This window comes from Suillus fuscotomentosus, assembly GCF_016647785.1.
Source record: "Suillus fuscotomentosus strain FC203 chromosome Unknown F5891scaffold_66, whole genome shotgun sequence".
NCBI lineage: Eukaryota > Fungi > Basidiomycota > Agaricomycetes > Boletales > Suillaceae > Suillus > Suillus fuscotomentosus.
Window position 1 is genome coordinate 249,266 of NW_024539578.1, and position 23,137 is coordinate 272,402.

The 23,137-nt window shown below is 45.8% G+C and overlaps 5 protein-coding genes across 5 annotated transcripts; 2 read left to right on the plus strand and 3 right to left on the minus strand.

Annotated features, from left to right (window-relative positions):
• Nucleotides 1-390: 390 nt before the first annotated feature.
• Nucleotides 391-1,982, plus strand: F5891DRAFT_1252022 (uncharacterized protein; the record flags this gene model as incomplete). The annotated part of the gene is made up of 7 exons (XM_041369907.1): nucleotides 391-448; nucleotides 504-616; nucleotides 665-820; nucleotides 867-945; nucleotides 1,005-1,120; nucleotides 1,174-1,374; nucleotides 1,423-1,982. The coding sequence occupies 7 exons, from the start codon at nucleotides 391-393 to the stop codon at nucleotides 1,588-1,590; spliced, it is 891 nt and encodes a 296-aa protein (XP_041221058.1). The 3' UTR covers nucleotides 1,591-1,982.
• Nucleotides 1,983-4,516: 2,534 nt separating this feature from the next.
• F5891DRAFT_668916 (initiation factor eIF2 gamma, C terminal-domain-containing protein) lies at nucleotides 4,517-5,334 on the minus strand. Its single transcript, XM_041372717.1, has one exon. The coding sequence runs from the start codon at nucleotides 5,188-5,190 to the stop codon at nucleotides 4,699-4,701; it is 492 nt and encodes a 163-aa protein (XP_041221059.1). The 5' UTR covers nucleotides 5,191-5,334; the 3' UTR covers nucleotides 4,517-4,698.
• A 497-nt stretch (nucleotides 5,335-5,831) lies between these two features.
• On the plus strand, nucleotides 5,832-6,595 carry F5891DRAFT_984264 (uncharacterized protein; the record flags this gene model as incomplete). The annotated part of the gene is made up of 5 exons (XM_041377414.1): nucleotides 5,832-5,867; nucleotides 5,927-5,990; nucleotides 6,131-6,187; nucleotides 6,244-6,325; nucleotides 6,382-6,595. 5 exons carry the CDS (start codon nucleotides 5,832-5,834, stop codon nucleotides 6,593-6,595), a joined length of 453 nt encoding a protein of 150 aa, XP_041221060.1.
• Nucleotides 6,596-17,208: 10,613 nt separating this feature from the next.
• On the minus strand, nucleotides 17,209-17,646 carry F5891DRAFT_668995 (uncharacterized protein). Its single transcript, XM_041372718.1, has 2 exons — nucleotides 17,296-17,646; nucleotides 17,209-17,241 (listed from the first exon to the last, which is right to left on the minus strand). The coding sequence occupies exon 1, from the start codon at nucleotides 17,493-17,495 to the stop codon at nucleotides 17,298-17,300; it is 198 nt and encodes a 65-aa protein (XP_041221061.1). The 5' UTR covers nucleotides 17,496-17,646; the 3' UTR covers nucleotides 17,209-17,241; nucleotides 17,296-17,297.
• A 3,332-nt stretch (nucleotides 17,647-20,978) lies between these two features.
• Nucleotides 20,979-21,495, minus strand: F5891DRAFT_1058796 (uncharacterized protein). Its single transcript, XM_041362805.1, has 2 exons — nucleotides 21,085-21,495; nucleotides 20,979-21,032 (listed from the first exon to the last, which is right to left on the minus strand). The coding sequence occupies exon 1, from the start codon at nucleotides 21,358-21,360 to the stop codon at nucleotides 21,112-21,114; it is 249 nt and encodes an 82-aa protein (XP_041221062.1). The 5' UTR covers nucleotides 21,361-21,495; the 3' UTR covers nucleotides 20,979-21,032; nucleotides 21,085-21,111.
• Nucleotides 21,496-23,137: the final 1,642 nt, after the last annotated feature.

Consider the following 23,137-nt stretch of genomic DNA (forward strand, 5'->3'; position numbering starts at 1 on the left):
ATACGAATATAATTGTCATTTTTTAATCCAACCTGGAGTCGGACCACACACACCCTTCGCAATTCCTCGGGCCTCCTCATGCATCAAGCTAGCTCAAGAGCCAAGCTTGCTGGTGAGTCGTGATGAAACAGCACAAGGTTACAGCCTGAGTGCACTCATGTTTTGCAGCTCATTCGATCACATTTCTATTTTAGTTCCAATCAAAACTAATCTCACAGGTTTTTGTCAGCCTTGCACAGCGAACACAGACTAGTGTCTCTATGTAGACTGATCTCGGGGGCAGTGAGTGTTCCGTGTCACTTACTATGATCTTGGTTGTTGCCAATTTGACAGTCGAAACTTAGTTCAGCAACTTCAACTTGTCCTTGAGGGACACTTTCGACTATAATCATGATATCTTTGCCCGAAGCTTCGCTTTTAGCGTTGTTCCTAGAGACTTTGTTTTACGGTGCGTCACCAACCTCTAAAAGAAGTTATAATATCTAATTTCTTTCCTTATGTAGGCGTTTTCTTCACTTTTTACTGGTTGACCCTGGGCATACTGCTCAAGAAGTATGGTGTTCAACGGGGCCTCCTTCTCCCGGTAGCAACCTTGCTGCTTTGCATTGCAACGGCTGTAAGTGTAATTACACCCTTTGTGAAAATAGTTTGACATTGTCGTTAGCATCTAATTATCGATTTCGTTCGAGCGCTAGAGGCGTTCGTTCTCAACGCGGATACAATCGGTGCGGATGCCTACTACTCCAACCTCGCTTCGCCATTGGAACTCGCAAAAACCGCTCTTTACGTCACACAACCAACTGTCGCTGATAGTGTCCTTGTGAGTTCCTCCACTTGCCATATCGTTCTCTCTGAATGGACAGTAGGTTTGGCGATGCTATGTTCTCAACAATAGAAGCCTCTTGGTCGGTATTCCTGGTTGTATTGTGCTGTTGGCCAATGGAGGTAAGCATCTCGTCGAAAGATATCATTCGAGGACCACCTCATCTCATGATATTTCGCAGCGATTGGGTACTATATTGTCTGGTGCCTTTCTCGAACCGTCGCAGGGACGAGTGTTCATACCACCATTCCTGGGTTGATCACAACTTTCTACATATTGACCATGCTTATCAGTATCGTTTGCACCAGTACGTTTATTCTATGGCTAACCTGCAGGCTCATGACGAGTAGGATATGATAGCTTTGATTTCCTGGCGCATCTGGCGCAGTCGCCATTCCATCTCAGGCGGCTCCGCTGATCTTTTACCCGTGCTGATCGTCATCGTCGAAGGTGGCGCTATATATGCTAACAGTGTCCTTGCACTCCTTCTAGCATTCTTGACGGGATCAAACGGCCAATACCCCGCGATGGATATTGGTCCTCCTGTTGTGGTGAGTTTACTTGGCTAAAACACGACTGTTTACAAGACTTTTCTTTAGGGGATCGTATTCTGCCTCATCATCCTGCAAATACACTTCCGTGTAGGTGTCAACCTCCAACCCAGCAGCCCATCAAAATCCTTCACCAATCTCTTTGGAGAACAAGGAGAGCAGAACGTGGGCTATGGCATAGAACGGATGATCGAGGAGACAGATCATTCAGTTTGACGTGATGTACAGCCAACGACTCTCAGGAGATGACTGTTGATTGTTTTGGAAGTTGAACCAATGTCTAATTTTGCGCGGGCGTATACTTACTAATGTCCATATATCCTCTCATTAATATTGGTCTTCTGCTGCAAACCAGTCCATGCCTGCCACCTTTCAACTGCAAGATCAATCCCGCTGATGCTACTGGTAAGCGAAAATGTTGCCCACGAGAGTTGGAACCCAAGTTTGAGCTAATACCTGAGAGCTATGCTACTCTGACATATGACAGGCACCCGACTGGTCGCTATCTTGTTCGAACTTCGAATGTCATCTACAGTTGAATTTATATACAGAGGTACCGTAGTATCATGCAAAGGTGGTAAAGCACTGATGTATTGATACGTACAACATCATGCGATCAAATCTGCAGGGTCCAGACAACTTGTAGAGATATGAGGACTGTGTCGCCAGTGCTCTTTCATAGTATGCCACGATTCCATGGACGGACAAGCAAGAATGTATGCCAAGGGGCTGGCAGGGGCCTTGTCAACGAGAACGGAACCAGGCTGTTTTCCGTGGTGATCAGCAGGTCACCAAGCCAGTCTGTCTTGACTTCATATACGGGTGTCTCCTGGTCTTGACCTTGTCTCCGTCTGACTTCTATGATAGGAAATGCGATACAAGGCAGATGCAGCCTGTGGTGGGAGAAACGAGGAGAGCTCAGGTTGTCGAGTGTGGTGTATGTTCTCAAAGCCAACTCTACAACCACAGCACTTCGTGGAGAGGAGACTGATGCCTGAATATCATCTTCAGAGAGAGATAGTAGAACGCATGGCAGAGCTTCGTACGATGTGATGTTGACTGAATCGGACGTGAAGATGCGGATATGTAATTCATATATTGCTTGAGGTGCAAGCTGTAAATCAGAAAGGTAAAAGCTATTTTCTTTACTCTGATCTGCATCGTGCAGATCGAAAAGAATACTCGAAGACGGGATCATCTGCAAGACATATCAAGGATAGTGAGGTGCAATTGGTGTATGGACGAACAGTAAACACGGGAGTTAGGAGAGTGAGGTTAGTCAGAAACGAGGCTCGGGCGCTTCAGTTGTACAACCTGCTAGAAGCTGTGAAGCGAACACGAGGACATGCCAGCTCAAACTTTCAGTGCGCTTTTGACCTAATGCTTGTTGTGTCTTGGTATCAACACATCGTGACCTGCCGAGGAACATATCGTTGTGAGTGATGATGTTGTATTTTGTCAGATGAAAGCTGCAACGGGGCTCTGCCTAGATGTCTTCACCCTTCGTTGAGAGACAGGAGACCTCGAAGATAATGCCTCGCCAGAGATTTGAGGGACACACCAGTTGGGTCTGCGGTACCATACATCTACCAGGCGGACAACGGATAATGACTTGTTCATTTGACGGCTCGCTGCGGGTATGGAACTTGAAGAGTGGGAAACAGATAGGAGACGACTGGCGGGACGGAGACAGTGCAGTGTACACCATAGTGTTGTCTCCGGACGGGAAGAAAGTGGTCAGCGGGAGTGGGGATGGCGGAGTGAGGTTGTGGGACATGGACACAGGCAAAGTCATCGTGAAATGGATGGGGCATACAAAGGCAGTGTTTTCTGTCTGCTGGAGTGGAGACGGTCAGCGGGTCTTGAACGGATCCTCCGATGGGACTGCAAGACAATGGGATGTAGAGAGCGGAGAGGTAAACCTCAAGACAGGGCACGAATCCGTGTTTGCAGTGGTCTACTCGCCAGACACGACCATGTTTGCAACTGGCGGATACAAACAATCTATCACGATCTGGGATGGCAAGACAGGCAAGCTTGTCGCTACTCTTGAAACTGATTTGGTGCGGTGTCTGGCTTGGACTCAGGATGGAAAAACCCTTATACTATCAGGGTCAGCCGATAGCTCGATTAGGACATGGAGCACTACAACTTGGAACCAGACCGCAGCGTTGGATGCGCACACTTCTTTGGTCGAATCCATTGCAATATCTCCGAATGGCCGCATCCTCGCAAGTGCATCATATGACAAGACAACACGATTATGGAACCTCGACAACAACCAGCCCATCAGTTCGCCCCTCTACCATGCGAATTGGGTGAATTCTGTGTCATTTTCGGCAAATGGAAAGCTACTGGCCACTGGCTGCGAGGACAATAATGCGTACACTTGGGATGTTTGTGGGATACTAAAAGAAGCTGGCCTTAGCGAACTTATGTTGGACAAGCAGGTCCGTGTCACTTTTTATCATCAGGTCCTATTTGCTGATATCCTATCGCAATTGAATCTATTCCTTCTAGGCTAAGCCTACACCACGTCCAGTCCGTCAGCCAATCATCGTCCCTCAGCGCCGGGTACCCCATGGTTTTTTTGACGACATACCATATCGGGCTCACGTACGTCTTTAACGTCTAATCCAGTGCTGTTTTTCCTGACTTGCATGTTCTCAGCACGCATCGCATGCAAGCACCCTTCGTGACCGATTTTCCTCTTTATTCCGCCGCATACACCCAGACGCCCGTGGCCACGACACGTCTTCGCCACCCCGCCCTTTCCACTGGGTTCGAAGTCGTCTCTCTGGGAGGCCAACCGGTGAAGATATCGAGCTTCGCGAGCGTCCCTCAGCAGTAGTCGATGTTCCATATGCCAAGGGCAAACGTGTATGTTGTCTGTTTGCTTCACGAATATTCAAATACCATCTCATACAACACAGAGGAACGCATGTGCAAGAGAAAGATGAATGAAAATCATTCCATTGAAACCTGGGAACCCTGCGGCGAGCACCTCACTTCCTCCCAATAGCAATACCGCACAACACTCCAATGGCGCGTCTCAAGCCCAGTCTTCGCAAGCACAGGCTGCTGTCCCCCCTTCCACCGCACCTCCTGCCGTCACTAACACACCTTCAAGCGCTAATCCTCATGTAACAATCAGACATGCTGGACGCTGGACTCGCTTCTGGCTTCTTATTTGTTGCACCTCTACTGAGTATACCCATGATCATCAGTAATACATCCCGTCTGCTTCCTTGTCCTTTACGAAGATTTCCCATTTCATCCTTCCAGTATATGAAATGGAGACAAATTTGAAATTCGAGGAACGCTTTACATATCACGATCGATTCTATTTTTCGTCGTTGGCAACAAGCCTTCATTGATCAGGAAAGCCACTTTTCCATGTACTAAAATGAAAAAAAAAAACACTTGCATCTGCGTGCTCCAGAAATGATACATATGTAGATTGGCTCCGGTCACATCAAGTAGGTAGCGAATCAGTCTACTCAGCTGACAGAAACACTTGCCTACAAGCCACCAATGCTTCTCGATACATCTCGAAAGCGTGACATCTTTTCCAACCTCAGTACATGCGGGTAAAGTCAGTTGAACCTTCGCGAGATCCCCTCTCACGCCCATTACCTGCCCACCATTCGATGTCGAACCAATGTTAGTCACCAGGAGCTCGTTCTTGGTGAGTTTCGAAACCTTTATTTGTTTCTTCTCCTCTATATGAACGTTTATCAAACACGGGAGACGAAACAAACTGATTTCAAGCTCCAAATTCTCTCTAGAACGCGATGACATATCCAAAACGAGCATGCTCACCGGTATAGACCTTCGGGAGCTTCTCCAATCGCACCCAGTACTTGACCGACGAGACAATCTGCTCTGCACAACGTAGGATCAAACTTGGTGCGAATACCAATCAGTCCTCCTGAAACTGCAAACTGCAAGCGATTGTTCCACATATTACAGTGACCTATTTCCATATAATACGAGGGAACGGACGTGCATAATTAGTGCTGCCGCAGTCCGGTTCCGAACCTCGGTTCGAACCTGAACCTTTCCGAACCGGACGCATGGTCCGGTCCAAGGTTCGGCCAAGACTCAGAACCGAACCTTTCCAGAGGTTCGGGGTTCGGGCTGGTAGTGAATAGGTTCGAACGGGTTCGAACCTCTCAATTTTTGTACGCTTTACACTTTTTTAAAAAGATGTAAGTATTTACTATGTGTCAATATATGCAAATGCATGTGTCTGCAACCCGCGCAGGTTTGAGCCGGGTGAAATTGACGCGGTCCTCTGTCGCGCCTGCCGCAGTCGTGACGCGCTGTGACACAGTACTGCACCGTCACAACATGTTCAAACACTAGGTATCTTATGTCGCTATATGAATTCCAAACACTTTGAACTCTTGCTAATGATTAATATAGGTAAGTACTACTTGGGAATGTTATGAGCCATGCTGATCAAAGTCGTTGCTTATTGTTCGCAGGAAGTGAGTATGTCAAGATTTTCGAGCTCGAACCATTCTGATCCAAATCGTTGGCGGACCAGGCCACCGTTCCTCATTCGAACAAGAGCCGTGCTGATCCAAGACGTTGGCCACCGTTCGCAGGTCGTGAGTGTGTCGATCCTCGTTCGAGCAACAGCCATGCTGATACAAGTCGTTGCCCACCGTTCGCAGTTCGTGAGTCTGTCGGTCTTCGTTTGAGCTCAAGCTATGCCGCAAGTTACCGTGTTCATCCTCGAGGGTCTCAGGTGGAGACCTGTCAGGGGTAGCTGATGGGATTAGTGTCACAGTGGCTGCTATTGGAGGTACGTCTTATTTCAGTTGTGATGATGCGATAATGGACGACCACCTTTCACTACAGGCTTTGCGCATCGCGCGACGATGCAGGTCGTGTGCGCGGTGATCACTGATCTCAAGTTTTTCACTTTTGGTTTTGGCCGCCGGTGAGTGGTATCGTTCATCTTTCCACCTTTTCTCATGCCTTACTTGAAAATACTAGAGTGTGTCCTGGTCAACATGTCGCGAATCGGTCCATCTTCATCAATACGGCTGTTATTCTCTGGGCTTTCCGCCTTTCAGAGAATCCTGCAGCGAAGATTGACACGCTTGCAATCTCGAATACTGCAACCGTACATGCTGCTGCGTTTGAGATATGTTTAGAGAAGAGGATCGATGAGAATGTGATCAGGGAACTATGTGCACCGGGCAAATAAAATGTGTTTATTTTAGAAACTTGAATTCAATCTTTGTACAAAGAAGTTCTCCTTGCGTTAGAGTCTTTTCGTTGTCTGTCCGACTCGAATTACATGACAACTCATGGTCTCGAGCCTATACAACCACAGATGGTCCAAGCTTAGTCGAACCTGGTTCGAACGCGAACCGGACCCTCCCGAACGCGTTCGGTGACGTTTGGTCCAGGGTTCGACCAAATGGCTGAACCGAACCTATGGTTCGGTTCGGCGTTCGGAAAATTTGCCCCAAGAACCGAACCGAACCGGACTTCGGCAGCACTATGCATAATATCCCGTATGATACGGGCCAGCGGACCATGGGCCCATGATAAAAATATCCTCAACTATGACAGATGGGCCGGGAGGCAAATTATTCCCGATGGAGGCGGGTGGGCCCATGCAGGGGATATATAGAGTAGATGAGTGGGCCGATGTACATGAATATTAGGTAGACGGGTGGGCCGAGGTAGTTGGATATTATGCAGATGGGTGTATTAAGGTAGATGTGTATGAGATAGATGGGTAGGTACTTGTTATCACATTCACGGGTGGGCCCAGACACATATTAAATTAGACGGGTGGGCTGAGGGTATTATACAATATTGTATTATACGGGTGGGCCCAGACACATATTAATTAGACCGGTGGGCCGAGGGTGGTATAAAATATAGATGGGTGGGCCCATGTGTATCATAATTGTAAACACGATGGAGCTGAGGTAGTTGTACATCAACCAAATCAGAGGAGGTAATAAAATCAAAGTTACCAAGTTCCTGGAGCAGCAGGTGATCTCCTGACATGGCCTTTGATGGTGCACAGGTTGTCTTGCAAAATTTGGAATCCGGGGTGCGAAGCTTGTGTTACCCTATGAGAAGCCAAGTTCCGATTACCAACCTTTGGGTCAACCGTACTCAGAGGAGGTAATAAATCAAAGTTCCCGAGTTCCCAGAGCAGCAGGTGATCTCCTGACATGGCCTTTGATGGTGCACAGGTTGTCTTGCAGAATTTGGAATCCAGGGTGTGAAGCTTGTGTTGCCCTATGAGATGCCAAGTTCTGACCACCCAAATTTGGGTCAACCGTACCGACTTCCAAGTTCCGGGACCCGGGAGTCGACAAATGAATATCTGATAACCAGCACACTTCCAATCAGGTAGTATTTCATTGAGCAATGAATCATCCAAGGGGTCTCTTATCAGACTCGGTAGTCAATATAGGCAAATGATAATGAAAACATGAAAGTTGTTATTATGCTATTTTTCAAACCTGAGACCCTGAAATCCATTGTTCAACATGTCCATTTTTCACTCACTGCACAAATCACCAAGTTTCGAGTGCCAAAGCGTGAAACTTGAAACCCAGTGTGCAACATGTCCATTTTTCATGTATATTACACAATTCATTGAGTTCCGAGTGCCAAGTGCCGAAACCCGAACCCCAAGACCCGAAAATATGTATGCAACATTTCCATTTTTCACTTGTTGCACAAATCACCGAGTTTTGAGTGCCAAAGCGTGAAACTTGAAACCCAGTGTGCAACATGTTGATTTTTCATTTATATAACCCAAATCATAGAGTTACGAGTGCCGAGGGCCGAGGGCCGAACCCTGAGACCCGAAAATATGTACACAACATGTCCATTTTTTACTCACTGCACAAATCACTGAGTTTTGAGTGCCAAAGCGTGAAACTGGAAAGCCAGTGTGTGACATGTTTATTTTTCATTTATATCACACAAATAACCAAGTGCCAAGTGCCAAGTGCCGAAACCCGAAGCCTGAGACCCAAAAATATGTATGCAACATTTCCATTTTTCACTTGTTGCACAAATCACTGAGTTTCAAGTGCCAAAACCCAAAACTCGAAACACGGCATGCAACATGTCCATTGTTCAATTATATTACACAACTCATTGAGTTCCGAGCTCCGAGGGCCGAAACCAGAACCCCAAGACCCGAAAATATGTACACAACATGTCCATTTTTCACTCATTGCACAAATCACCGAGTTTTGAGTGCTGAAACCCAAAACTTGAAACCCGGCGTGCAACATGTTGATTTTTTATTTACATCACACAAATCATTGAGTTCCGAGGTCCGAGGTCCGAGACCCGAACCCCGAACCCCGAAAATATGTGCACAACATGTCCATTTTTTACTTGTTGCACAAATCACCGAGTTTTGAGTGCTGAAACCTGAAACTCAAAACCCGGCATGCAACATGTCCATTTTTCATTTATATTACACAAATCATGAAGTTCCGAGTGCCGAGGGCCGAAACCCGAACCCCGAGACCCGAAAATATGTATGCAACATTTCAATTTTTCACTTGTTGCACAAATCACTGAGTTTCAAGTGCGGAAACCCGAAACTCAAAACCGGGTGTGCAACATGTCCATTGTTCAATTATATTACACAAGTCATTAAGTTCCGAGTTCCGAGGGCCGAAACCCGAACCCCGAGACCCGAAAATATGTACACAACATGTCCATTTTTCACTCATTGCACAAATCACTGAGTTTTGAGTGCTGACACCCGAAACTCGAAACCCGGCATGCAACATGTTGATTTTTCATTTACATCACACAAATCATTGAGTTCCGAGGTCCGAGGTCCGAGACCCGAACCCCGAACCCCGAAAATATGTGCACAACATGTCCATTTTTTACTTGTTGCACAAATCACTGAGTTTCAAGTGCCGAAACCCAAAACTCGAAACCCGGCATGCAACATGTCCATTGTTCAATTATATTACACAAGTCATTGAGTTCCGAGCTCCGAGGGCCGAAACCTGAACCCCGAACCCCGAAAATATGTACACAACATGTCCATTTTTCACTCATTGCACAAATCACCGAGTTTTGAGTGCTGAAACCCGAAACTTGAAACCTGGCATGCAACATGTTGATTTTTCATTTACATTACACAAATCATCGAGTTCCAAGTGCCAAGGGCCGAGACCCGAAGCCCAAGACCCGAAAATATGTATGCAACATTTCCATTTTTCACTTGTTGCACAAATCACCGAGTTTCAAGTGCTGAAACCTGAAACTCAAAACTGGGTGTGCAACATGTCCATTGTTCAATTATATTACACAAGTCATTAAGTTCCGAGTTCCGAGGGCCGAAACCCGAACCCCGAGACCCGAAAATATGTGCACAACATGTCCATTTTTCACTCACTGTACAAATCACTGAGTTTTGAGTGCTGAAACCCGAAACTCGAAACCCGGCATGCAACATGTTGATTTTTCATTTACATTACTCAAATCATCGAGTTCTGAGTGCTGAGGGCTGAGACCCAAAGCCCGAAACCCAACATCATGTACACAACATGTCCATTTTTCACTCATTTCACAAATCACCAAGTGTCGAGTGTCAAAACCTGAAACCCGGTACTTCAAATGGACACAAATTGTATTTGTATGTATTATCCATTGGTGTAGGGCTCAAATAACCTGGGAATTGTATTTGTCAGTACTCAGTACTTGGGACTTGGGACTTGGTACTTGGTACTTGGTACTTGGCACTCAGTGATCGGTGGTCAGTGGTTGGTACTTGGCACTCAGTACTCGGTACTCGGTTCTCGGGACTCGGTACTCGGGACTTGGGACTCGAGACTCGAGACTTGGGACTCGGGACTCGGGACTCGGGACTCGGGACTCGGGACTTGGGACTTGGGACTCGGGACTCGGGACTTGGGACTCGGGACTTGGGATTCGGGACTCGAGACTCGGGACTCGGGACTCGGTACTTGGTACTCGGTCCTCGGCACTCGGTGATTGGTGGTCAGTGGTTGGTACTCAAGACTCGGTAGTTTCTCCCTGATACCCACCAAAAAACCCACACCCACAAGGTGGGTGTGGGTATATCATGGGGTATGGGTGGGGGTAGTGCTACTCATACCCCAGGGTTCACCCACACTATTCCCTATTGGTACTCGGTACTCGGCATTCGGTGATTGGTGGTCAGTGGTTGGTACTCGAGACTTGGTAGTCAATATAGGCAAATGATAATGAAAAATGACAGTTGTAGTCCATGTCAAGGTGAGTGATTTGGTAGTCTTTCCTTGTCATTCAGCAAAACATCAGCAATAATGAAAAAAATGAATGTTGTTATTATGCTTAACTTCCTTACCAAAGGTTGTAGTCCAAGTCCAGGTGAGTGTAGTGGTAGTCTTTTCTTGTCAATTGGTTATCTTGTTACTCATTACGCAGTACTTGGTACATGGTAATTGGTACTCAGTATTTGGTTTTGATACTCAGTATCTGGGAATCAGTAGTCAGCTTAATCAAGGTTGTAGTCCGAGTCTAGGTGAGTTTATTTGTAGTCTTTTCTCGTCCATTGGTTACCATGTGACCAAGATATAAGCTAAAGAAATCCAAAACATCAATAATGACAAATGAAATACATGTGTGCAGTAAGTGAGTCTAAAGATAAAGAATGAACATTAATAGCGAGACTTGCACATTATGTTGAGATATCCAACATGACAAGCCTGTGATGTGATCAGAGACCTGGAATAACACCCATATACATCCATTATAATAGCTTAAAAGCTTAGAAATATTCATGAAGGATTGATGTAATGATAGGCAAAATGATGTGTGGAGAGTGACAGTAGACATCTTTTATACAAAGTCACATTTATATATGATTCAGGCCAAAAATATCATTACAAATATGTAGGATAGATTGTAAACTACCCAAGGAACCCATACTGCCTACTGCCCTGAGGGTAGGGGGTGGGTAGAAGGGATATAGTGAAAATATGAGTTGACCCAGCATTAAAGTCCTACCGCTGCTCAACTAACCATTTTCGATGCTTTGGGTCTTTGAAGTTTCCCACACTCAATTTCTTACCCATTTCACTTCCTCAGTACTCAATTCTTGGTTGATTTGTCTGTAAATTTATGGCTATGATACTTAAGATATTTGAAATGTACCCCAGGTTTCTGATTATGAAGATTCAATGTTTTGAAGGCATGGGCCCCTTATCAGGCAAAATGGCAAGTATGCACACTAGCTCACAAACTCCAGCCTATTGTGAGCTGATCTTGGTCATAAGAAGCAAGAATATAAGCTATGCTCATTATATATTAAAAGGTTGGATCATGGATGCAAGGGCAAGATACTGAAAATTGTGAAAAAATGTCACAAGTGCAATTGTCTATGCTTTGTTCCTGGAGAAGGATCCTGTGTGTCCTGGGCTGGTTATATGATATATCTACTCCGAATATGCTCAGGAATAGACCCCCTACAGTCCTTGAGGTCCAGCTTTACAGGGAAAAACCCCCAGCGGGTGAACCACCAGAAGAGGGGGAGGTACACTATACAATAAAGGATTACCCTATGGTCCTGAGCTCCTGATACATTGTTTCTATTGTTGAATAGATGATTGAGATATAATTCCAAAGTCTGTTCACCTAGAAATGAACACATAGGAACATATTTTGTATTTTTATGTATATATGTAATATCCATTTAAGCACCAAGTCTCAACTACCGATTACCAAGTCCCGACACTTGATAGTTGATAGTCAGTATTTGAGCTCCGAGTGCCAATATTGCCTACCAATATCTCAGTCAAATGATAACCAAACCAAGACCCAAGTTCCAAACCTGACTACCGAATACCAAATATCAGTACTCGGGACTCGGGACTATTGGCTGGAGTACCCAACTATTGATTCCCAGGTACCGAGAATTAGAACCAAGTACCAAGTACCTGACTACTGATTCTCGGGTACCAAGTATCAGAACCAAGTACCAAGTACCCGACTACTGATTTGAAGTACCGGGTTTCGGGTTTCGGCACTCGACACTTGGTGATTTGTGCAATGAGTAGATGGGCATGTGGCATACATGTTTTTGGGCTTCGGGTTTTAGGATTCTGCCCTTGGCACTCAATGATCTGTGTAATGTAAATGAACAATGAACATGTTGCACACCGGGTTTCGAGTTTCGGGTTTCGGCACTTGAAACTCGGTGATTTGTGCAACAAGTGAAAAATGGAAATGTTGCATACATATTTTCAGGTCTCGGGGTTCGGGTTTCGGCCCTTGGCACTCGGAACTCAATGAATTGTGTAATGTACATGAAAAATGGACATGTTGCACACTGGGTTTCAAGTTTCACGCTTTGGCACTCGAAACTCGGTGATTTGTGCAGTGAGTGAAAAATGGACATGTTGTGTACATATTTTCAGGTCTCAGGCTTTGGGTCTCAGCCCTCGGCACTCAGAACTCGATGATTTGTGTGATATAAATGAAAAATCAACATGTTGCACACTGGGTTTCAAGTTTCACGCTTTGGCAGAACTCGAAGTTGTTGATTTAGATATCACCCGAAACCTGAACACCCGAATGTCAAATTTTCAGTGCCGAACCCCCAACCCTGACTGCCGGGTGCCGAGTCCCGAAGTCCGGAACTCAGGATTTGACATTTGAGATGAACGAAATTTTTCAGACATGTTTGAATTAATCTACATATATCTATAAACATTTCACTAACCCCTGAACCCTGAAAGATATTTTTGTTGTCTTACATACCAAATTCCGAGTTCCGAGTTCCAGGACCCCCGGACCCCCGAAACCCGGCAGTCCACAATTTCGGAGTTCAGGGGTTGGTAAAATGTGTATGGATATATGAAGGGTTGGTTTAAACATTTTAAAAGATGTCTCATATCAAATGTCAAGTCCCAAGTTTCGATTTCCGGGTTTCAAGAGTGCTGAGTCCCGAAGCCCAGAGTCCTGAAACCTGGAGTCCTGAAACCCGGAAATCAAAACTCGGGACTTGACATTTGATATGAGACATCTTTCAGAAATGTTTCAATCAACCTTTCATATATCCATGCACATTTTACCAACCCCTGAACCCCGAAATTGTGGACTGCCAGGTCTCGGGGTTCGGGGGTCCCGGAACTCGGAACTCGGTGTAGAGAATCATGCCTCTCATGGCGTGATATGGTAGTTTTCACCAAGGAGTATACAGCACGAACTCATAGCATTACTCTGTGCGCTACCCGCAGCTATCTCTATATGACGCGCAGCTTTCCCGCGCAACGCGCGCCATGCGCGCACCATTCCCGCGCTTCGCGATGTATACGCGCGCGCGCGTTCCCGCGCTTGCGCGCCCTATGGCGCCAGCCATCCAGAAGCATCCATCCACTGTCCACCAAGCTCCCTAGTATGTATATTTCCATTTCCTTTATTAGCATAGTTCCACCTTTATTTTTATCCTAGTTTCTCACTCATATATATTTTTACATACCTACTCGGTAGCGCTTCGGCTCCGCATGAGCGCGCTTAGGCGCGCTATATAAGCGCCAGCAGTACATACTACACGGGACCTACTTTTCCTACTTTTCACTTACTAGTTACTACCCACTTACTACTTAGCAGAATATAGTAGAAAGCTATTCCTTTACATTTTGCACTCTTATATCTCTTATCTTGCTTTATATCACTACTTAAGCTTAGTTTCTCATTTCCGCATACGCGCGCGCACTTTCCCGCGCTTCGCGCTAATACGCGCGCGCGTTCCCGCGCCTTTGTACCTTGCGCGCTCCTGCGCTTTCTCGCGCTTCGCTTAAGCGCACACATCTAGATCCTTGCTGCACTCACTTCCCCTATAGGGTCGAACGCACTTGCTTCTCAAGTAACGCAGACTAGGCAGCGCGCGACCTTACAACTTTTACAGATACAGTCAGGAGCTTCTTTTGTTCCTCATTGTATTGTTGTTTCTACATCGGGAAATTTGGGGAGATCAATAAAATTTGATTTACCCATGTTTAAAATATATTTTTGTTCTACATACCGAGTTCCGAGTTCCGGACCCCCGAACCCCGAGACCCGGCAGTCTCAGGTTTCGGGGTTCGGGGGTCCCGGCACTCGGAACTTGGGGAGATTTGGGGAGATCAATAAAATTTGATTTACAATTGAGTTGATTGGTAAACACATTGACTTACCCATGTTTGAAATATATTTTTGTTTACACATACTGAGTTCCGAGTTCCGGGTTCCGGACCTCCGAACCCTGAAACCCGAGACCCGGCAGTCCACAATTCTGGGGTTCGGGGGTTGGTAAAATGTGTATGAATATATGAAAGGTTGAATGAAACATTTTTGAAAGATATCTCATATCAAATGTCAAATCCTGAGTTTCAACTTCCGGATTTCGGGAGTGCCGAGTCCCGAAACCTGGAGTCTTGAAACCCGAAATTCGAAACTCGGGACTTAACATTTGATATGAGACATCTTTCAAAAATGTTTCATTCAACCTTTCATATATTCATACACATTTTGCCAACCCCTGAACCCCAGAATTGTGGACTGCTGGGTCTCGGGTTTTGGGGTTGGGGGGTCCAGAACTCAGAACTCGGTATGTGTAAACAAAAATATATTTCAAACATGGGTAAGTCAATGTGTTTGTCAATCAACTCAATTGTAAATCAAATTGTATTGATCTCCCCAAATTTCCCCCGAGTTCCGAGTTCCGGACACCTGATACCCGAGACTCAAATTGTATTGATCTCCCCAAATTTTCCCAAGTTCCGAGTTCCAGACACCCGACACCCAAAACCCGGCAGTCTCGGGTATTGGGTGTCCGGAACTCGGAACTCGGGGGAAATTTGGGGAGATCAATACAATTTAATTTACAATCGAGTTAATTGACAACACATTGACTTAATCATGTTTGCAATATATCTTTGTTTAGACATACCGAGTTCCGAGTTCCGGACACCCGATACCCGAGACCCGAGACTGCCGGGTTTCGGGTGTCGGGTGTCCGGAACTCGGAACTTGGGAAAGTTTGGGGAGATCAATACAATTTGATTCACAATCAAGTTGATTGACAAACACATTGACTTAACTATGTTTGCAATATATTTTTGTTTAGACATACCGAGTTCCGGACACCTGATACCCGAGACCCGGCAGTCTCAGGTTTTGGGGTCCGGGGGTCCGGAACTCGGAACTCGGTATGTCTAAACAAAAATATATTGCAAACATAGTTAAGTCAATGTGTTTGTCAATCAACTTGATTGTGAATCAAATTGTATTGATCTCCCCAAACTTTCCCAAGTTCCGAGTTCCAGACACCCGACACCCGAAACCCGGCAGTCTCGGGTTTCGGGGTTCGGGTGTCCGGAACTCGGAACTCGGTATGTCTAAACAAAAATATATTGCAAACATGGGTAAGTCAATGTGTTGTCAATCAACTCGATTGTAAATTAAATTGTATTGATCTCCCCAAATTCTCCCAAGTTCCGAGTTCCGGACACCCGATACCTGAGACCCGGCAGTCTCGGGTTTCGGGTTTTGGGGTTCGGGGGTTGGTACATCTCGGTTTGGGGTTTGGCACTGAAAATTTGACATATATATTTTTGTGAGTGTTGTGCTTCTGGTGTCCATGCTTAGAAATAGGATTTGTTGCACACCAGGGTTCAGGTGTGGGGTTTTTCCACTTCAGTCCTGGATTATTGGTCAATGCCACACATGATCGATTCATGTTTTTGTGCTTAGGGGTTTAGATTTGGTGGTTGATGGTAGGTATATGCACTCATAGTGTACATGTATCCTATGTGTTTGATTCGCTGGTGGCTACATCAGCTGTATGTCTTGATGGAACATATCTAGGCTCACCCATATATGTAATACACCCCTGTCGGCCCGCCCATCTATGTATTATCCCCCACGTCAGCCAACCCATCTATGTAATACATCCTATGTTGGCCCACCCGTCTATATAATACATCCTACATCGGCCCACCCGTCTATATAATTATACCCCACCTCGGCCCACCTGTCTATGTAATAAATATTTTATCGCACCCTCGGCCCACTGGTCTATTTGATATCCCTTTCGTCGGCCCACCTGTATATGTAATACATTCCACGTCGGCCCACCTGTATATGTAATACACCCTACGTCAGCCCACCTGTCTATGTAATATTTCCCTACCTCGGCCCACCCATATATGTAATACACCCACGTCGGCCCGCCTGTCTATATAACAATATTTGCCTTACATCTCTCTTCAGCCCAGCTGTCTATAATATCCTACTCTACATATTACCCAGATGGGCCCACCCATCTCCATGAATGATCATATTCCCCCGGCCCATCCGTCAACATTAAGGATATATATATCATTGGCATACATGGGCCCACCCGTCTCCATCAGAAATAATATGTGTCCCGGCCCATCCGTCATCATCGAGAATATACACAACATGGGCCCATGATCAGCTGGCCCGTCTCATACGGGATATTATGGAGGTCGGGTGGCCCGTATAATATGGAATTTGTCACTGAAGGGGCTCATTGTTCTCAGCGTGCAGAGAGACAATCTGGCTGGAAACAGGCTTGCACGGTTCCGGCCCTGAGTGTTTTTCGTTATGATCCCGGACAAATCTTGACTTCCTACCCTAACCCATGAGAATGAAACCACCAGCAACACCGGCTTTGAGTTCACGGACCTCAGCACCAGGTTTGTTGATATCGAAGGAACGGATGAGACTGAGATCAAAAAGCACAGTCGCGGACAGGGATAGGTAGACGCTTTGCAATGACAGCGTCGATGTTGTATTTCGGTTGCATAACAGAACGATGAGTGATGACCGTGCCTGTTACGAGAATTGAAACAACATTGGATGATCCATGCGCCACCGAAGACCCACCCTTAATAAATACAACAATTGCTCAAGAGCCTGATCAAGTCGACCTTGTTCTGCAAAATATGGATGCTTCCCAGCTTCATGATTTCAACCCTGGCAAAGTGCTCCGATGTCTGCGGCTGAGAACATGTTTCGTTTCCTGTGATTAGAAAAAGAGCAGCGTTCATGACAACATAGAAAAGAATGTGTGAAGACGAGATCATCTGCAAGACATAGCAGAAGTGGTGAGGCGCAATTTGGTGTACGGACCGACAGTAAACAAAGCAGTCAGGATAGTGAAGTCGACGAGAAACAAGGCTTGGGCGCTTCAGTTGCACAGCCTGTTAGAAGCTGTGAAGTGAACCCATCAAAATCCCAGGGCACTTTTGACTTCACATCGGGGTGAACGATATTTAAAAGAGGTTTATATGTTGTACAAAATGTGAGGACAATATTGAATATTTAAACTGACATAAAGATGGGTGCACGACTTCAAATTTTGGTGGTGTTTTGTGTGTCATCCAAAATATCAAATATTCACAACCATATTCCCACAGACAATATGTCAACAAATATAATAAATATAATCAGATTTTCCATGTCTGCTTCAATTTAAAGTTTGATTCTTACATAAAACTTTGGAGAAAACTTGAAGTTTTGCCAAAGCTTCACATTTAAATCGAGTTTTAATGTCATGTCATCTGTAAAGCTTCAAGTTTTCTCCAAAGTTTTACATGGAAATTGAACTTTAAGTTGAAGCAGACATGAAAAATCTGACTATATTTCTTATGTTTGTTGACATATTGTCTGTGGGAATATGGTTGTGAATATTTGATATTTTGGATTACACACAAAACACCACCAAAATTTGAAGTCGTGCACCCATCTTTATGTTAGTTTAAATATTAAATATTGTCTTCACATTTTGTACAACATATAAACCTCTTTTAAATATCGTTCACCCCGATGTGCTTGGCGCTCTTTGTGTCTTGGTATCAACACGTCGTGACTCGTGACCTGCTGAGGAACATATCGTTGTAACTTGTAAGGGATGATTTTGGACTTTACCGGATGAAAGCTGAAATGGAGCTCTGCCTAGATGTCTTCACCCATCGTTGGAAGACAGGAGATCTCGAGCATGAAGCCTCACCGGAATGTTGAGGGACACACCAAATGGGTCCACGGCGCCATACATCTACCAGGCAGAAAACAGATAATGACCTGTTCGTCAGATGGCTCGCTGCGAGTATGGAACTTGAAGAGTGGGAAACAGATAGGAGGCGACTGGCGAGATGGTGATAGTCCAGTGTGGACCATGGCGTTGTCTCCGGACAGGAAGAAAGTGATCAGCAGGAGTGAGGATGGCGGAGTGAGGTTGTGGGACATGGACACAGGCAAAATCATCGTGAAATGGATGGGGCATACAAGACCAGTGATTTCTGTCTGCTGGAGTGGAGACGGTGAGCGAGTCTTGAGCGGATCTGACGATGGGACTGCAAGACAATGGAATGTAGAGAGCGGAGAGACATACCTCGCACCAATCAAGACGACATGGCACCAACATGTGTTGGCAGTGGTCTACTCGCCAGACATGACCATGTTTGCAACTGGTGAAGCCAAACGAGCTCTCATCAAAATTTGGGATGCCAAGACAGGCGAGCCTGTTGCTACTCTTGAAGCAGCTGATTAGGTGTGGTGCCTGGCTTGGACTCAAGATGGAAAAACACTTATATCAGGGTCCCGCGATGGCTCGATTAGGACATGGAGTACTACAACTTGGAAACAGATCGCACTGTTGGATGGTCACACTGACCCTGTCGAATCCATTGCAATATCTCCGAATGGCCACATCCTTGCAAGCGCATCCTTTGACAAGACAGCACGATTATGGAACCTGGACAACAACCAGCCCATCGGTTCGCCCCTCCAGCATCCAGATTATGGGAGTTCTGTGTCGTTTTCAGCAGATGGAAAGCTACTAGCCACTGGCTGCTTCGACAATAATGCGTATACATGGGACGTTGGTGGGATACTAAAAGAAGCTGGCCTTAGCGAACTTCTGTTGGACATGCCGCCGGTCCTTGCTGTACGTGACACTTTTTATGATCAGGTCCTATCCCATCGCAATTGAACCTATTCCTTCTAGGCTGATGCTACACCACGTCCAGGCCGTCAGCCAATCATCGTCCCCCAGCACCGGGTGCCTCATGGTTTTTTTGATGACTTACCAGATTGGGCTCACGTACGTCATTAGTGTCTAATCCAGTACTGTTTTTCCTGACATGTTCTCAGCACGCATCACATGCAAGCACCCTTCGTGACCGGTTTTCCTCTTTATTCCATACCGGCGCCCATGATACATCTTCGCGACCCCATCCTTTCCACTGGGTTCGAAATTGTCTCTCTGGGAGATCAAGTGGTGAAGATATCCAGCTTCGCAAGCATCCCTCAGCAGTAGTCGATGTTCCCTATGCCAAGGGCAAACATGTATGTAGTCTTCCTCCTTCTTGAATATCCAAACCCCATCTCATACAGCACAGAGGAATGCATCAGCAAGAGAAAGACGGATGAAAATAATTCCATTGAAACCTGGGAACACTGCCGCAGGCCCCTCATGTCTTCCCAATAGCAATATCACACAACATTCTAATGGCGCTTCTCAAGCACAGTCGTCGCAAGCACAGGCTGCTGTCTCCACTGCCTCCACACCTCCCGTCGTCACTAACACAACACTAAACACCAAACCTCATGTAACAATAAGACACGCTGGACGCTGGACTCGTTTTTGGGTGTCTATGTGCTGTTCCTCCTCTGAGTATACTGACGGTCATCATTAATCTCCCCTTCGTCTTTCAAAGATATTCTTATAATTCTGTTGCGCTTCCACTGATCACGAGTATACCCATGATCATCAGCGATATATCCCATCCGTTTTCCTGTCCTTTATGAAGATCTCTTCCATCTCATTTCTCCAATACATGAAATGAAGACATAAAGTCGCTTATCGCACCCTTTACATACCACAGTCGATTCTATTTTTTGTCTTTGCCAACAAGCCTTCACCGATCAGGAAAGCGACTCTTCCCAATAAACATGTGTACTACTGAAATGAAAAACACTTGCATTTGCGTGCTTCAGAAATGATACATATGTAAATTCGCTCCGGTCACATCAAGTAGGTAATGAATCAGTTTACCGAGTGGACAGGAATACTTGCCTACAGGCTGTTAGTTAGGGGGCAGGAACAAACTGATTTCAAGCTCTAGATTTTCTTAGAACCCAAAACGAGGATGCTCATCAGTATACATCTTGGGAACTTCCCGACTGCACCTAGCACTTGGCGAATGAGACGATCCGCTCTGCACAGGTAGGATCAATCTTGGTCTGGATACCAATCAGCTCTCCTGGAACTGCAAGTGATTTTCTCGGCGTGCAGAGAGACAGTCCTGCTGGAAATGGGCCTGTATGCTCCCAGCCCTGAGTGTCCTTCGTGACAATACCCAGACAAATCTTGACTTCTTGCTCTAGTCCGTAGGAAATCTATAAGGACAGAATCACCGGCGACACCGCCTTTGAGCTCATCGACTTCTGCACCAGGCTTGTTGACGTCGAAGGAACGGACAAAGATGAGACAGGGATCAGAAGCAAAGTCATGGACTGAGAGAGATAGACGCTATATAATGTATTCGTTGACAGCGTCGATGTCGTATTTCACTTGCCAGTGTATGTCGAAATGACGAGTGACAACTCAACCACCATGCCTGTTACAAGAATTAGTACTACATTGGGTGACACATCCCACTGAGGACCTACCCGAATGCAACAATTGATTTTCGGTGCTCAATTGGAGACTGTTTGAGTCAACCTTGTGATGTTTTCCAGCTTCATGATTTCGACCGTGGCCAAGTGCTCCGATGTCTGAGGTCGATGGCATGTTTCGTTTCCTGCGATTACAAGAGCAGCATCTATGATTGGGCCTCCAACCATATTACCCTCCACACCTCTTTTGCATATTTTCGCAACATAAAGCTCATGTTCTTCCCAAATATGCAGGGCGACTTTGAGCTCAGCTCCTGCAGGCGGTAGCATCTCCAGTCTTGGGGCTGGGCAGCTCCTGGTCAAGATGCAATCTGCAGCTCTGAACCCGGTTGACTGCAAGATCAAGGACCCAGGTATGTTCGTGATTCATCACCTGTCGTTCTGGGAACGGATGATATTGTCGAGGAATTCTAGGGGAGGGTGTTGACGCACAATTATTTTCCTCGGGTTTACCCGTGTCTGCGCTTTTCACTAATGAATTAATGACATTTCAGCAGTATACCTTGACCAATGCAAGCTTTACAGCAAAGATAAGTTATGAGAGGATTCGTTGGTCATATCGTCAGCTACATTTCATTCCACATTCCTGCAAGCGAGTCCTTCAATAGCGCAGCTACTTTTCTGCACTTGTGGGCTTTTACGGAAATCAATCGGGAGCTGGGACAATACCTCCTTGGACGAAATGTGTCGATGGCCACGAATCAAAGACACCTATTGTCATTCTCGGCGGTTCTTGCTCTGAGAATTCATAAAGTAAGCGAAGCGAGACTTATTTCTTCTCCAACTGCATCCTAACGGTATTGCAGCTGTCCAACTCGCTCATCTCATCCTATCATCGCCACAGCCTTTCCAAGCAATGAAGAGCTTGTCAAGGACTACAGCGCAACTCATTTTTTTTATCACAACCTCTCTGGAAAACAACTGCTGACAGCCATCAGCAAAGTCACTGATGGCCCTGTCAAACTTCTATCTCGTTGCCAGAAACACAATCTGTTGCATGGAATTGCTTGCAAACAATGGCACACCCGTTTTAACCATTCCCACACCTTCGCAAGCCCACATACTTCCCAGGACGAGGACAGCTCCCGGGCTATGGTCGAAAAATGGCTCTCAGAGGGTACTATACAGGTTTGTTCTGCGACCACTGTTTTGGATTTATGGCTCACAAGTGATGTAGCTGAACAAGTTTGAAGCCCTCCCTATTGTAGTATTGTGTGAGGGCTGGAAACGATGAGATCGGGACAAGTGTCTGGAACAAAGTTGGTTGCTCACCCTCAGGAAACACGGTAAACGCGAGGCCGTCAGCTTATTCTGTACCCTATGCGCAAAATCAATGTAGGTCTTTGTCCTACAATACGTGTTTATCTACTCATCATATCCCAGAATATATACTACTAATATCTGAGGACGGAACATTTGATCCTGCACGAGCGATTCGCATCTATCACATGTGCGTGCACCACCTGAGCTCCATTCAAATGCTCCCTAGTACTATTCGTGTGCACTCGGCAGTCCTATTTGTGCATGTGTCTTCTGAGCTCCACAGCATTGCGATCACTCATTTCTCTCCCAAGTATGCAGACTCATGAAGATTTAAAATGGCTTGCCTTGCATCACCTTTGATTTCAATCCAGCGCGTTCAAGCTGGACTGTGAATCACAAACAGTTTCTCCTGCGACCTGCAACATTCGAGGGCTGTCAAGGGGGGCTGACACCTGAGAATATCATGCTTGACCTGCGCAGATTGGTTTGCACACGGACAGCTATACACCGCGCTTTCAGTAGTACAACAAGTCGTTGAGATATTTGAATGCTATTTCCGACAGAAGAGGAAAAGACAACAGCATACGGAACATCACATCCAAAGGTGAGCGGAACACTTGTATTGACGTATAAGCAGACCTGCACAGAAATCCCTTCAAAAAGACGAGCTGTGCAGCGGCAATCACATGTATTCCATAGTCTGCCCAAATCTGACAATCAAGACATGAACAACGCGGATATGTGATTGATATATTGAGCGCTGTGCAGACTGCAAATCAGAATG

Coding starts and splice junctions, on each gene's coding strand:
- F5891DRAFT_668916 (XM_041372717.1), bottom strand. CDS start 5,190: ATGCTCGTTTTGGATATGTCATCGCGTTCTAGAGAGAATTTGGAGCTT.
- F5891DRAFT_668995 (XM_041372718.1), bottom strand. CDS start 17,495: ATGATCTCGTCTTCACACATTCTTTTCTATGTTGTCATGAACGCTGCT.
- F5891DRAFT_1058796 (XM_041362805.1), bottom strand. CDS start 21,360: ATGCTACCGCCTGCAGGAGCTGAGCTCAAAGTCGCCCTGCATATTTGG.